The 13,429-nt window shown below is 39.2% G+C and overlaps 1 protein-coding gene across 3 annotated transcripts; it reads left to right on the top strand.

Annotated features, from left to right (window-relative positions):
- The first annotated feature begins 735 nt into the window (after positions 1-735).
- Positions 736-12,820, top strand: arntl2 (aryl hydrocarbon receptor nuclear translocator-like 2). 3 transcript variants are annotated; one of them, XM_034141251.1, is made up of 17 exons: positions 736-1,030; positions 5,418-5,544; positions 5,648-5,707; positions 5,824-5,865; positions 6,026-6,183; positions 6,644-6,723; positions 8,144-8,236; positions 8,755-8,872; positions 8,963-9,112; positions 9,639-9,888; positions 9,994-10,100; positions 10,557-10,707; positions 10,811-10,881; positions 11,010-11,121; positions 11,231-11,315; positions 12,151-12,250; positions 12,339-12,820. In XM_034141251.1, the coding sequence occupies exons 1-17, from the start codon at positions 973-975 to the stop codon at positions 12,494-12,496; spliced, it is 1,920 nt and encodes a 639-aa protein (XP_033997142.1). In that variant the 5' UTR covers positions 736-972; the 3' UTR covers positions 12,497-12,820. The 3 variants fall into 3 exon arrangements, with proteins under 3 accessions (XP_033997142.1, XP_033997141.1, XP_033997143.1); XM_034141250.1 differs by having other exon boundaries at positions 5,415-5,544; XM_034141252.1 differs by lacking the exon at positions 736-1,030 and adding an exon at positions 1,371-1,617.
- Positions 12,821-13,429: the final 609 nt, after the last annotated feature.

Here is a 13,429-nt window from a genome sequence, read left to right as displayed (position 1 = left end):
AACATTTCCTGAAGACGAGTGAAGTGAATTACAAAATGTTTTTTTGTTATCAAAAATAAAATAAAAATTTAAATAAGAAGATATTTAGATCTTCCGAGAGGCAAGTAGACTGTAGGCAGTGGTGGAAGAAGTAATCAGATGCTTTACTTGAGAAAAAGTACCAATACATATATTGTCTAACTCCACTACAAGTAAAAGTCCTGCATATAAAATCCTACTTAAGTAAAAGTACAAAAGTATTATCAGCAAAATGTACTTAAAGTATAAAAAGTAATCATAGTGCAGAATTTATTTCCATTATATGTTAATATTAATATACTTCTAGATCATATTTTTGCATCAAGTGGCATTTTACTGTTGTAGACCAACAACGTTCTGATTTACTTATTGTAAAATATTTTAATAATTTTACTCTTTGTGACTTAAAGAGTAAGTCTACTGGAGAAATAATTTTTAGAGATGCATTTTGTTTAAAGTAGCTGAAGCTGTTTAATAAAATGTAGAGGAGAAAAAATACATTCTTTCTCTTTTAAATGTAGTGGAGTATGAGTGTAGCATGCCTACATGGAAATACTCCAGTAAAGTACAAGTACCTCAAAGTTGTACTCAAGTTACTTGAGTATACTTAGTTTCTGAATGTTGGCCTATATTTCTATATAGAGGCCATTGGGTGGAGCACTGCAGGGGGAGTCGTGAAACTGCAGCGGTGACTCCGGTGCGCCGGTAGGAGGAGACGAATAATTGTTTCCCTCCGGTTCTCCACTCTGCCCTGATTGCACAGCATACAGCTACCTCGGTGCGCCCTCTCACTCTTTTTTCTTAATTTAGGGAATACAAGGCAGTTGTTCAACCTTGTGCCACCGTCTCGGCTCCCCCACTCCCCGCCCTCTTACCACAGCAACATCCCGGAGAGTCAGTCCACCGCCTCCTCCATGCATTGGAGTCCCCCGCGCACCGGCTCCGGCTCCAGCCATGTCGGCCAGGAATGCAGCGGCTGGCGGCGGTGACAGAGTGGGAGGCGAACCGGCAGGTAATTGAAACACTACTAAACATATCCACCAGTTTGTACACTTGGTGATTCATAGTATGAGCTGCATTATGGTTTGTAAGAAAGGAGAGAAGCGCAGTGGTGTTTTTATGTCAATGTTTCTCCGGCTGACCGCAACTTTGCGCTATTTCAAAACTAGGTCAGTAGATCAGTAGAGCAAGCTCGCCCTCTAACGTTACGCCATTTATGTAACATAACACTGCACGAGTCACGACATTGTTTGTCATATTGCCAGCGAAATGTGCAGAATATGACTGACGTAACACATCGGGTTGTCACAAATGACATCGTTAATAACATATTGTATGTGTGGTGTTTGCTAACGTTAACGTAAACGAGCCAAGCCGAACGTTAGCTTAGCAACGGTAGCTAGGCCTGTTTACCGGCAACTGGGTCAATTTATCCGGTTTTACTGCCCATTACAGTCGAGACATTTTTGTTTACACTTTTTAATAGCCTTGGCTTTCCGACCGAACTATTGTCACTGTGTGTCAAACTAGCATTAATGTGTGTTGCTGTTCAGGCCTAACCGTCTAATGTTAGCCAGGACCAAGCAAGCGTTTCTGAAGGTAAGCCGTATCATTTTCCTGGTGTCTTTACGTAGTGACTGTAACGTTACTCTACATGTTCAGCATCTACTTAGCTGCCCTTTCATTATAAATACAGAAATCAAGAAGTCGAAGACCACCTTACCTTCTTCTGTCGAAATAAACACAAATTGTGCTTCGACTAACGAGTATTTACATTATCAATTTCTCTACAAATGTTGTTTGTCTAATCCATGGGCAAACAAGTATTCAAATTCTTTACTTCAGTAAAAGTACTAATACCACATTGTACAAATATTCAATTTCAAGTCAAAGTTAAATATTATATTTTCAAGCAAAAGCTGGAAGTGTGAAATATTTTTGAACTAAAACCTTCCTTATTGCTGACAATAAATTGTCTTTTAACCCACTCATGACTTTAATTGTGTATCTATAGTGTTGGATGGACCAAATACCAAATAATCATATTTTAAAAGTGTATTTTTAATTATTTTGAGTCAAAATCTGAATTTATAAAGCAACTAGTAAATACTTCTGTAAAATAAATGCAGTGGAGTTAAAAGTACACAATTGGCTTCCAATTTGTGGAGTAGAAGTGTAAACTAATATAAAATGGAAATACTCAAGTACAAATACATCATAAGTGTACTTAAGTACAGTTCTTGAATACATGTACTTAGTTACTTTCCCCAACTGTCCATTGGTGATGTCTTTATATCTTGGTCAATCCGAAAGCCAAGAATATTCAGTTTAAAATGAAATTTAAATGTCCGCGAAACTCACCCTGAACTGCCTTTCCTCACTGGACAAGTTGGACGGACTTCTTTTTATTGGATGTTAGTGCTTTTTCAGTTTTGATGTGAATATTTGATTAAATATGAGCAATGTCTTTATTGAAAAGTCACGTCTTTTCAATAGATTCCATGTCATGTGATATTAAATCAGCATGTGTGTTTCATGGTGACTTGAATGTTATTGAATCAAGCTTTTGTGTTGGGGATAATAATGGCCATATCCCCAGTGTGTGTGTGTATGAGATTAACTTGATGAATGTAAAAAACGATGGTAAAGGGTAACTCAAACCTTTTTCCACAAAGTTCACTATTGCTACATACATACACAAGCCTCTAATAACACAATAATACATGTATTTTAAGTAAATACAAATTATGGATAGTAATCCTATCATCAGTTTCTCGTGATGCTGTTACTGTGCAACTTTGAGATGGACATATGACATACGCCGTATCGTTTGTGGCATACCGTATGCCACAATAATACTTAATGGCCAGATCAAGTCTGAAATTGTCCTTGCAAGGACAGATATTAAGACTAGAGACGAGCAAACAAACATTTACCATACAGTACAGTCCTTTGGGTTGTTTAAGTGCAGCAGATGCTCAGTCATGGATTGAGTAAATGAGCAAGTTACTGTAAGGATCATGTGGGAACAGGAGAGAGGGATTATGGGAGTTGGAAGTGGAATGTCTTTACGGTAACCCTGTAATCCATCCAATCTTGACAGGGGTAGGGGGATTAAAAATCAGATTGTTGCTGATCTGTTAATGGCTGTTTGGGTCACAGGGTCTGTGGAGCAGAGTTGAAAACAGGTGCCACATTCGGTCTGTTTCGTGTCGTTCGCTAGACTTTATGACACTCTAGTGATAAAACGGTATGAACGTTTCATACCATGATTTTTAAATAATAACATCACAGATTTTTAAATAATAACATCACGGTTATCGGCCTTGTTTTGATATTGTTAAAATTAATGTGTTGAAACAATGTTGATTACATTATTGACCAACCTGCCTGTCTCACATGTCTAAAAGGCATCCGTAGTAGGGCTGAACGATTAATTGATTTTAAATCGAAATCGCAAATTGAAATGATGCAATTATCAAATCGCAAAGCCACTGCGAATTCTTTTAATTTGTTTTAGTTTTTTTTGTTTTTGTTCTTCTTGTGTGACAGTCATCCACATCAATCAGAAGTGCTGTGCTCCACATGTACCAGTCATTGTTAACCAATCATAAGTGGTCCATGATAGTAGGTGATAGACAGATTGATCCAATCACCTGCCAAGTATTTTTGAAATACTTTTCCAAATGGCTTCCAATGGAGCTTTCCTATATGGTTTGGTGAAACAAACCATCTGAGTAATGCTCCATCACTTTTTTTACATCTATTACAGGGTGAATCTTAAACTGAAGCTTGACTTTAAAGCAACGCAACGGAAGTTTCATGTAAGTTTAGTTCTTTCACTCGTAGCTCGGGCTGCGGGGTTGCTAGAGACGGGAGCACGTTGATACGACCTTCCTAGCCGGAGATATGGCCGCATTTTACAATAAACTTCCGTTGGGTCGCTTAAAAACAAATTACCGCGAATCGCAATTGCAATATCTGTCAGAAAAATCTCAATTCGATTATTTCCCCAAATCGTGCAGCCCTAATCCGTAGCATGTTAGACAGACACACCATGGCATTTCCCCCTGCATCAGGTGATTAGCTTAGCATGAAATTGTCTACGAGGAACACAACTTTCTTCGTGGATCTAACCTGAGAATTCTTTTTCTCATAGTGAATCAGATTAATGCATTTTCCTTTTAAATTATCTGATCATCTCCTATGTGAAGTCTTTATCTTGCAAACTCAAGAATCTCCTTTAACAAAAGCAAAAACACAATTCCTGCTACTATTTAAACCAGGGATGGGCAACTTGGATGGTGGTGGGGGCCAAATAATGTATGTAGTGGCCACCAGGGGGCCGCAGATTCACTTGACACACACACACACACACACACACACACACACACACACACACACACACACACACACACAAATTCCATGTATTGTATGTAATTATTAACAAATATACTAAGTCTGACATCTTCATTGACATTTTACAATCTTTCAGGGAACATCCTCTAAGCTCACTAAACAAATATCAGATCACAGAAATGTTATTTAATTTTTACAAGTGGTATGTTTGTATTGAACAGGTTATTTAACAGTGGAATAAAACTATTTTAAACGATTTGAAAGCACGGAAAATGTGTGTGCATTGAGAATAACCATTAAGATGTCATGAACACTAACCCAGACATTAGTTGTCTAACTTGAACCTAAGACACTTATAGCCTGTCTCTACATTCCCCTTATTCCACAATAAGGGGAATGTCAACACAGACACCTGTCAACCCGCACTCTGCTGTTCCCCAGCGCCGCTCCCCCTCCCTCCCGCTGAAATTATGAATGAAAAGCGTATAGTAATCATAGATAACACGGCAGGGTCCGTGACAGTTTGTTTTCATCTGATTTCAAATAAACAAAGTCTTGGTTTTTAGAATATTAAACTTGTTTTAGCCAAATTCAGATGATAAATAGAACTTTGAAGCTTGTAAATGCATAATTACAAGCGGCAACTTAACGCCACAGCAGGCATAACAGCCGGTGTTTCTTGTGAGTATTTCCCCGGAAAACAAACACAATACACACAAACGCGTCACAGATTATTTTGCGGTATTTGGCTGCCAAACGAAATCATGTACGCAGCTCGCGACGTAACTAGGAGTCTAGTGGACGGTATCAGTACTACAAGTAAAAAAAAAAATTGTCTGTGAGTCACTGCTCAAGAAGGCTGGATATGACAATGCATCTGTTTGACTCTTTATCGCTTACATCAGAGAAAGTGCAATCTGACAGATTTATAGTGTGATATGCAATGGAATGTTTTTCCAAAATAAATGAACCCCCCTCCTTATGAACAATTACATCTCATTGTGTCAGCTACAGCTCATTATGTTGATGTGTTTCAGCAGATGTGCTGGTTGAGGACAAACAGAGTGGTTCTGTGTCCTTGCCCAGCCCGATGACCCCGGCCTCAGCTGCTGGCATGTCCGCAACCATGGAGATGCCCCGGAAGCGTAAGGGCAGCGTGGACAACCAGTCAGTAGTGTGATTGCTTTAATATGGCTTACAGAAAATCTCTTAAATCCAGTGACCTAAATTGTTGCTAGTTACTATTGATAATCATTAATTTTTTTTCTAGGGATACAAAATCTGCCTCCATGGATATGGACATTGAAGATATGGACGAGAGCCACAATGGGTACTGTTTGCTTAATTAACAATTATCAGAGCTAATCTGTTTATTTTGTGCAGTTCTGCATGTGCTTGTTATTGCTTGGCGTAAAAATATTTCAAATTGTGTTTTTCGCTCTACAGGTCAGATGGTGAGGACCAACATGTCAAAATGAAATGCTTCAGGTTGGTTATATTTGACACCACATTGATAACATTTGTTTGTTTGTAATTTTATAGCCAATCTTGTAATGATATTCGTTGTCACATTTAAGAATATGCTTCAGTAAAAGGACAAAACTCATTTGAAGCAGCTTGATTGTTTCTCCTTTTAATGTCTCTACAGGGAACCACACAGCCAAATTGAGAAGAGGAGAAGGGACAAAATGAACAATCTCATTGACAAACTATCAGCCATGATCCCTACGTGTAACCCCATGTCCCGTAAACTGGACAAACTCACTGTGCTCAGAATGGCCGTGCAGCACCTTAAATCTCTCAAAGGTACCATGTTAAAGATAATCCAACCTGATATCACCGATTTAGCATTTACTTGATTCATGGTTTATTGCAATTTGGGCTTTATTTTCTTTAGCCCATCATTTTTAGCAAGAAATAAGCATCACACAATTAGTCAGGTTGTAAGAAAAACAAACAGTTTAGTCTGTAAAGCACATTATTTGAAGGTGGAATTTAAAGAGATCAGATCAGAGAACAGATTATATTTTTGTGGTTGAAGTTCTAAGTCACTGTGACCTAACGAACAATTCATGCTAATTATGACAATTACACACAAATGTCTAATAGAAAAGGAATGTCTGTTTGCCAGAGACATACTGTAGAAATGTAGGACAGTAGTTCTAGTTGGCAATTTGATCATGTTCCTAGATCTGAACAGTTCACTTAGTGAGTACTTGTTGTTACTGATAGAGTGGCATTGAAACATCTTTGTCTTTATTTTCAGGTTCATCAAGTTCTTTTTCTGAAGCCAACTACAAACCCTCATTCCTTCCCAACGATGAACTCAAACACCTTATCCTAAAGGTAAACAAACCATTCTCACGTGAGAAGCTAAAACAGCAATAGAGTACCTTTTTATTTTATTTTTAAAGGTCCCATGTCATGGCCATTTCTACTGATCATAATTCCATTGTGGAGGTTTACTAGAATAGATTTACATTGTTCAATATTCCAAAATCACATTGGTTTCTCATACAGCCTCTCTGTATAGTATGTGTATTCACTCTGTCCTAAACAGCTTGTTGGAGGTCCTGCCCCCCCCCTCCCCATGAGCCCACTGTGCTCTGATTGGTCAGCTCGCCCACTCTGTTCTGATTAGTCAACCACCGTTACAGCGGAACTTCAGTGATTATGTGTTACAATGGCGTTTGTTAGCAACCAGAAAATGACACCAGTAATGACAAACAGATGAGAATGCAGCGTGGGGTCTGGGTGCCGTGTTGGCGGGACGTTGCGGGGCTCGCTGCTGCGGACAGTGTGAGCTGGATTACTGGGGTCATTTCCTGGTTGCTGCGTGGGGTCTGCGAGACAGCGAGACGCCGCGAAACTCACCCTGAACTCAGCCTGAGCACACACACACTCAGCCTGGCTGTGAGTTTGTGTGTGTGCTCAGGCTGAGTTCAGGGTGAGAAATCAGCAGTGAGTGTGTGTGTGTGAGGAGCTCCGCGGATTGGTTAATTTGGACCTGGGTATGGTTACGTCACTATACTCAGGAAGAAAGAAAAATCTTCAACGAGGCGTTCTGGGGCAGCATAGACAGGTATTTTCTGTGTTAGAGTTTTACTCGCTACAGGGTGTACTTTGAGGGTTTGTGACTCTGCAGACCGTTTACATGCAGAAAAAGCTACATAACACACAAGGGGACGGGTAATAACCGGAAAAGCATGACATGGGCCCTTTAAGTTATGTACTTCATTACCTGTCAATCATTATAATTTAAGTTTAGTCTAAAAACTATATTAAATCAATACAGTATAAAAATATAATAAAATACTCTGGCCTTACACTTTTGTTATAGATAGATGGATGGATCGACCACATTATCGTAGGTTGGGAAATTGTTTTGTTACAGCAGCATTTTTGACAATCGTTATACAAGAATTACACAATTTCTTAAAAATAGAATAAAATACAAATGAAAAAACATTAAAAGTATACATATATATTCACTATAGAAAATACATATATTCAGAAGAGTATCTTAGAATACACAATAAAATATTCAGAATAAATTATAGTACTCTAATATACCAATCTCCTAAAGGGACAGAAACAAGACTTATGTGTAAAATGTATATAGTACACTATGCTTATAGTGTACTATACACATAAAAAAAGTTGTGCACAGTAGCTTTTAATTAAAACGTAACTATATCCTGTGAGGAAGTTACAATGTTTTCTTATTGCATTACAATATTTCACCCTTTGCCTCTCTGTTGTCCAGGCTGCAGACGGGTTCCTGTTTGTGGTGGGCTGTGATCGTGGGAAAATAGTGTTCGTCTCAGAGTCCGTCACGAAGATATTAAATTATAGTCGGGTAATAATTTTACATTTGTTAGTGTATCTTCAGCATCTTTGTTCATGTGAAACCACGGACACACCAGGTGGCTTGCATTGTCTTGGCACCAGAGGTAATGGACTAAAACACACCAGTGTGAGCGTGGATCTGTAGCACCACATTTCTTTCACAACTTTTAGACTTTATAAATACAGAATTCATTTTTGTTGGTTCAAAACACATTAGTCTTACTTTCCTCTGTTATACTACATCATGATAGATCTTTTATATATTCCCAAAAAAAGCCAAATTACAGTTCAAAATGCTTGCTGAAAAGTAATTCTGAACAGACACCTGTGACTGCCAGATAATGAAAAAATGATAATGGCTTTTTTATTAGTTTTGTTTTTAATTGTTGCCCTTGTTGCTGCTAAAATCTTAAATTGCTTGACCTTTGCTCCACGCGCTACCTGGTGTGTTCCGGGGAAATTGTTTGTCGTTATCAGTATAGACATCGTATTGAGGGCGGGTTGATCAGCTGTTTGCTCTTCCTACAGGCGGAGCTGATTGGACAGAGCCTGTTTGATTACATTCACCCAAAGGACATGGGGAAAGTGAAGGAGCAGCTGTCAGCCTCTGAATTATTCCCTCGTGAACGGCTAATAGATGCTAAAAGTAAAGCATTTTTTTTCTCTCTCCGTGTGTGTGTATTTGTGTGTGCGAGAGAGGGAGAGATCACCTTTAACCCTCCTGTCATGTCTCCAGCCGGTCTGCAGGTCCAGGCTGACCTCCCCGTGGGTGCGGCGCGGCTGTGTACGGGCGCACGCCGCTCATTCTTCTGTCGCATGAAGATAAACAAGATTTGTGTCAAAGTAGAGGAGAAGGAATTCCAGGCCAGCACCTCCAAAAAGAAAGGTTGGGAAACAATTCAGTGGTTTATTTATCAAATCACATTTGTATATTCAGGATTTAAATGTATCTGGGTCCCTGTGTAACAGCTAATATTTAATTTATCAGGAAGGCTTCCATTCACCAAAAGTATTTGTGTAAACTGCAGTTTCTCAAACTGTCAGGCAGAGTTGAAGGGAAAACATAAAGCAATGATACTGTGTGAAGTGACTGCAATTTAGGTCCAAAATGTGACTGCTTCCCAGTAAATTAGCCATAGTTCTCCATTTATCCTTTCCTCCTACACGTTTCATAATACAAGCGTAAGTTTCACAAACATTTCACTTGACAGCGATATAGGTGATCAAGTTATGAGAAACTTTTCTTACCAACAATATACTGTAGTACTCATACACATGACATACTATGGCTTGGAGTGTCCCAGTTGTCTGGATTTTCTCTAATGTGGTGGCCACTTGGGGTCAAGTTACACAGTTTATTTATATTTTGCTTTTTGTTTGCATATTGTGATTTGTGTCTTCGTGTACTCCAGATTCCCAGAAGTACTGCACGGTCCACTGTACGGGCTACATGCGCAGCTGGCCCACCACTCAGTTGGAAGCAGAGGGGGAGGGCGAGGGCGAGGCAGACAAGCAGGACAGCTCCCACTTCAGCTGCCTGGTGGCGGTGGGACGCGTCCACTCCCACTCCTCTCCCCAGGTTAATGGAGAAGTCAGAGTTAAACCCACAGAGTTCATCACACGCTACGCCATGGATGGCAAATTCACCTTTGTCGATCAAAGGTGGAGTTGAATAAAAAAACAATTTCTTTACAGTTTATTGCATACAGTTTTAACAATACAGAAGATGTCTTAACTAACACTTTACTTTTCATTCTTCTTCTGCAGAGCGACCACCATTCTTGGTTATCTTCCCCAAGAACTGCTCGGGACATCATGCTACGAGTACTTCCACCAAGACGACTTACCGCATTTAGCTGACAGACACCGAAAAGGCAAATTACATTTTTCTGTGACCTCAAACGTTTACTTTTTTCCAATTGTCTCAGATGCATTATTATTATTATTTGATGATGAACAATCTTTAACTATGTAGGTCAATAAATGAATGCAGGAATACATTCTAAAATCACAAAATGAGTAAACGGTTTGGATCTTATTTTCTGCTATAATCCAAAATCCAAAGTAATCTACCTAACTAATTTATTCCTGCAGCACTCTAGTTACATTACATTTTTTTAATACAATACAGCTGCAGTGTTGATGTAAAGGTCAATCTTTTTTACATTTCTGTTAATCTGATTCCAGTTTGTTGCAAAATTGTGATGCATTGCCCCTATTTCTATACGCTTTTCCTGTGCTCACGGTGGTATCTGCATCTAGCAGATCATACTGACGTTTATTTTCCTGTTCAGCCTGTAACTCATCCTACCTTTGGTTTTTTTTCACAGTGCTGCGCAGTAAAGAAAAAATAGAGACAAACTGCTATAAGTTCAAAACAAAAAGTGGCTCTTTCGTCACTCTGCAAAGTCAGTGGTTTAGTTTTGTAAATCCCTGGACCAAGGAAGTGGAATACTTGGTGTCAACAAACACAGTTATATCGTGAGTATACACTTCAGTCCCTCCATGCATTACCTAGATATATTACCTGAGACAGATACGCAGTATATTAATCAACGCTCCATCTTTTTTTTGCAAAAACTAGGTGTGATAACAGTCGAACCTGTCGGTCAGGAAACAAGGCTGAGCAGTCAAGCACTTCCAAGACGTCTGAAGGTCGGTAAAAAAAGTATTTAAGGATTTTATCTGATTGTTATCTTGCCGTGTTAGCTTTGAACAATACAAATTGTGCCATAGAATACTTCTGTTTATTTCATTTGTAACCTTTTTTTTTTTTTTACAAGATGGGAAGAAGTCCCTTCCAGTTATACCAGGCATCTCCACTACACCTGGAGCTATGATTTATGCTGGAAGCATCGGGACCCAGATCGCCAACGAGCTGCTGGATTCCAACAGGTGAGATGTGTAAATGTGATTCAACCAGCATCTTTCTAATCTAGAACTGCAGTTTTTGTTGATGTTACTTTGTGCAGTTAAAAATATATCTTTATCTGTGTTGGTTTAGGTTGAACTCTTCACCTTCCAGCGGCAGCGTCAGCCCTTTCAGTCTATCCCAAGATAAATGTCCCCACAATCAAATCAGCAACAATGTAAGTTGTTGAACATTCAAATATGTGATCATTGGTGCATTTGTCCCAGTCATAAAAATGCCTGAACATTTTCAGCCTGAGTCCAAAACGGTGGCGCATCTATTATTTTAATTATCAACTAATCTCCCAATTATTTTCAAAACGGTTTGATCTATAACATTTCAGAAAACATTTAAAAAAAATTAAAATGTCCATCCCAGTTTCTCAAAGTCAGAAAAAACATATTGCCAATATAAGTCGACAAATCATTGCAGCTCTTGTCCGAAAATGCTAAGTGTAATTTATGATACATATACCAATATTAAGTAATTTAACTGACTTATATCCTAACAGGTGTGTAGTGTCCATGGTAATGTAGGCCCACATTATAGTTACAATTTTGTACTTCAAATTCATTTGTACCAACATTTGGTCAATACTACCTGTCACTCACATAAAATGGTGTATCTTTTATCTTTAAAACAATATTGAAGTTTGCAGCAGATAAATTGGGAGCATAATATGTAAAACATTTCTATCATCAATCAAATCATAGACCTCTATTAGACCTCTGTTTTTACTACTTATACTATTAATAAAATCATGCATGTTTGCAAATATGGGATCAGGAGACATTTAGTCAACAAAGCTCATGTTGGTTTTCAGCGTAAGCTTTGTTGAAATGTTTGACAGTAAAAATGTCTTGCAAAATATTTTTTTTCAATGTAGAACAAACCTAAAGTAATGCAATCATAGCTATATGTACTTGGAAATGATAGCGACTTTCTAACCAGCACAGGTCAAACTCCTGCATGTTGCTGCTGGCGCCATAATTCCCTATTTTTTTGGTCTCTAGGTGCCAAACAGAGAGGCAACAGACATGGAGATTGCAGGAAAGTCCAGCTCAGAGGAGGATGCTCAAGGAGCTACATTCTCAGGAGCAGAGTCTCTCATGGGTACCATTTCAGATCCTGATGTTGTATTCCCTTCTAAGTTGTTTATAGAATCGTATTTAATTCTCTCCTCTATTTAAATGTTTCCCAGTTGAGAATCCCCAGATGGATTTGGACAGCGTGGTTGGACCGGGCCTTGGCAGTCTAAGCAGTGACGAAGCAGCCATGGCGGTCATCATGAGCCTCCTGGAGACGGACACCAACCTGGGGGAGGCCGTGGACTTTGAAGAGATGCACTGGTCCTTATAGAACCTGCTCTGTGTGACACCGCAGCACACTGAAAAACACTTGAACGCTCATTTTTGTGATGAGAACTGCTTGAATGCTCCCTCTTAAGACTTGGCATTCCTTTTTTTATTTATTAGTTGAGTTATGTTTTGCCACGTAAGCTGTGTAGTCTTTGTGTGGCTGCTGTAACAGGGAACGGGATCGACCTGTTGACCCTTGTCAGGAGGAGGATGTGCCTCTAAAGCCTTACAGCGGCCTGCCCTCGCACGCTGTCCCTCACATCTACTGTCATCCTCTCACAAGGCTGAATAACCCATGAACACCATTAAAAATGACTTGGGATTTTCTCCTCCACCTACATTTAAACAAAGGTTTGGCCTGACGATGCAAACAAAAACAAGATTGCACTGAATTTTTTTTTTTTTAGAGGTTGTCATTTGATTGGGTACTGTATGTTAATGAAAATACAAGAACGACAACCTGTCCCGTCTCGTTGACCCCTCAGGATGCTAGCCGTAGGTAGCCAGTGTACCGCGGCAAACCACACTTCCATAACCTCGAGCTTTGAGAGTCACTTAACGGTGGGCCACTCAGAGATTTTCTCTTGTCAGTATCTGAACACTCTCCACAGAAACAGTCCAGAAGCCTGGATTTGGTATGAGATTTGCAAACATCATGTCTTCAAGCCATATCTTAAAAGGGACAGTTTGCATAGGAAGAATATTTTTATTTTTTGGTATGTACGCTTCTATATACATCTAATATAGCCCTGGATTTTATTCCCTGAACTCTAAACATTTAACATTTATTGCCATCAATTATCAACCTCTCATTTGTTGGAGAGCAGCCACTTTTGGTGGTTGACAAATCATGAACTGATTTTTGAGCACTACAGAATCACTTCATGCTAAGTGAAAAGCCACACAAAGGAGTTGCTGTTGGCAACGGTGAGCA

Source organism: Trematomus bernacchii, unplaced genomic scaffold, assembly GCF_902827165.1.
Source record: "Trematomus bernacchii unplaced genomic scaffold, fTreBer1.1, whole genome shotgun sequence".
Classification (NCBI taxonomy): domain Eukaryota; kingdom Metazoa; phylum Chordata; class Actinopteri; order Perciformes; family Nototheniidae; genus Trematomus; species Trematomus bernacchii.
The sequence above is the reverse complement of the archived record's forward strand: the minus strand, read 5'-3'. Positions and strand labels throughout refer to the sequence as shown.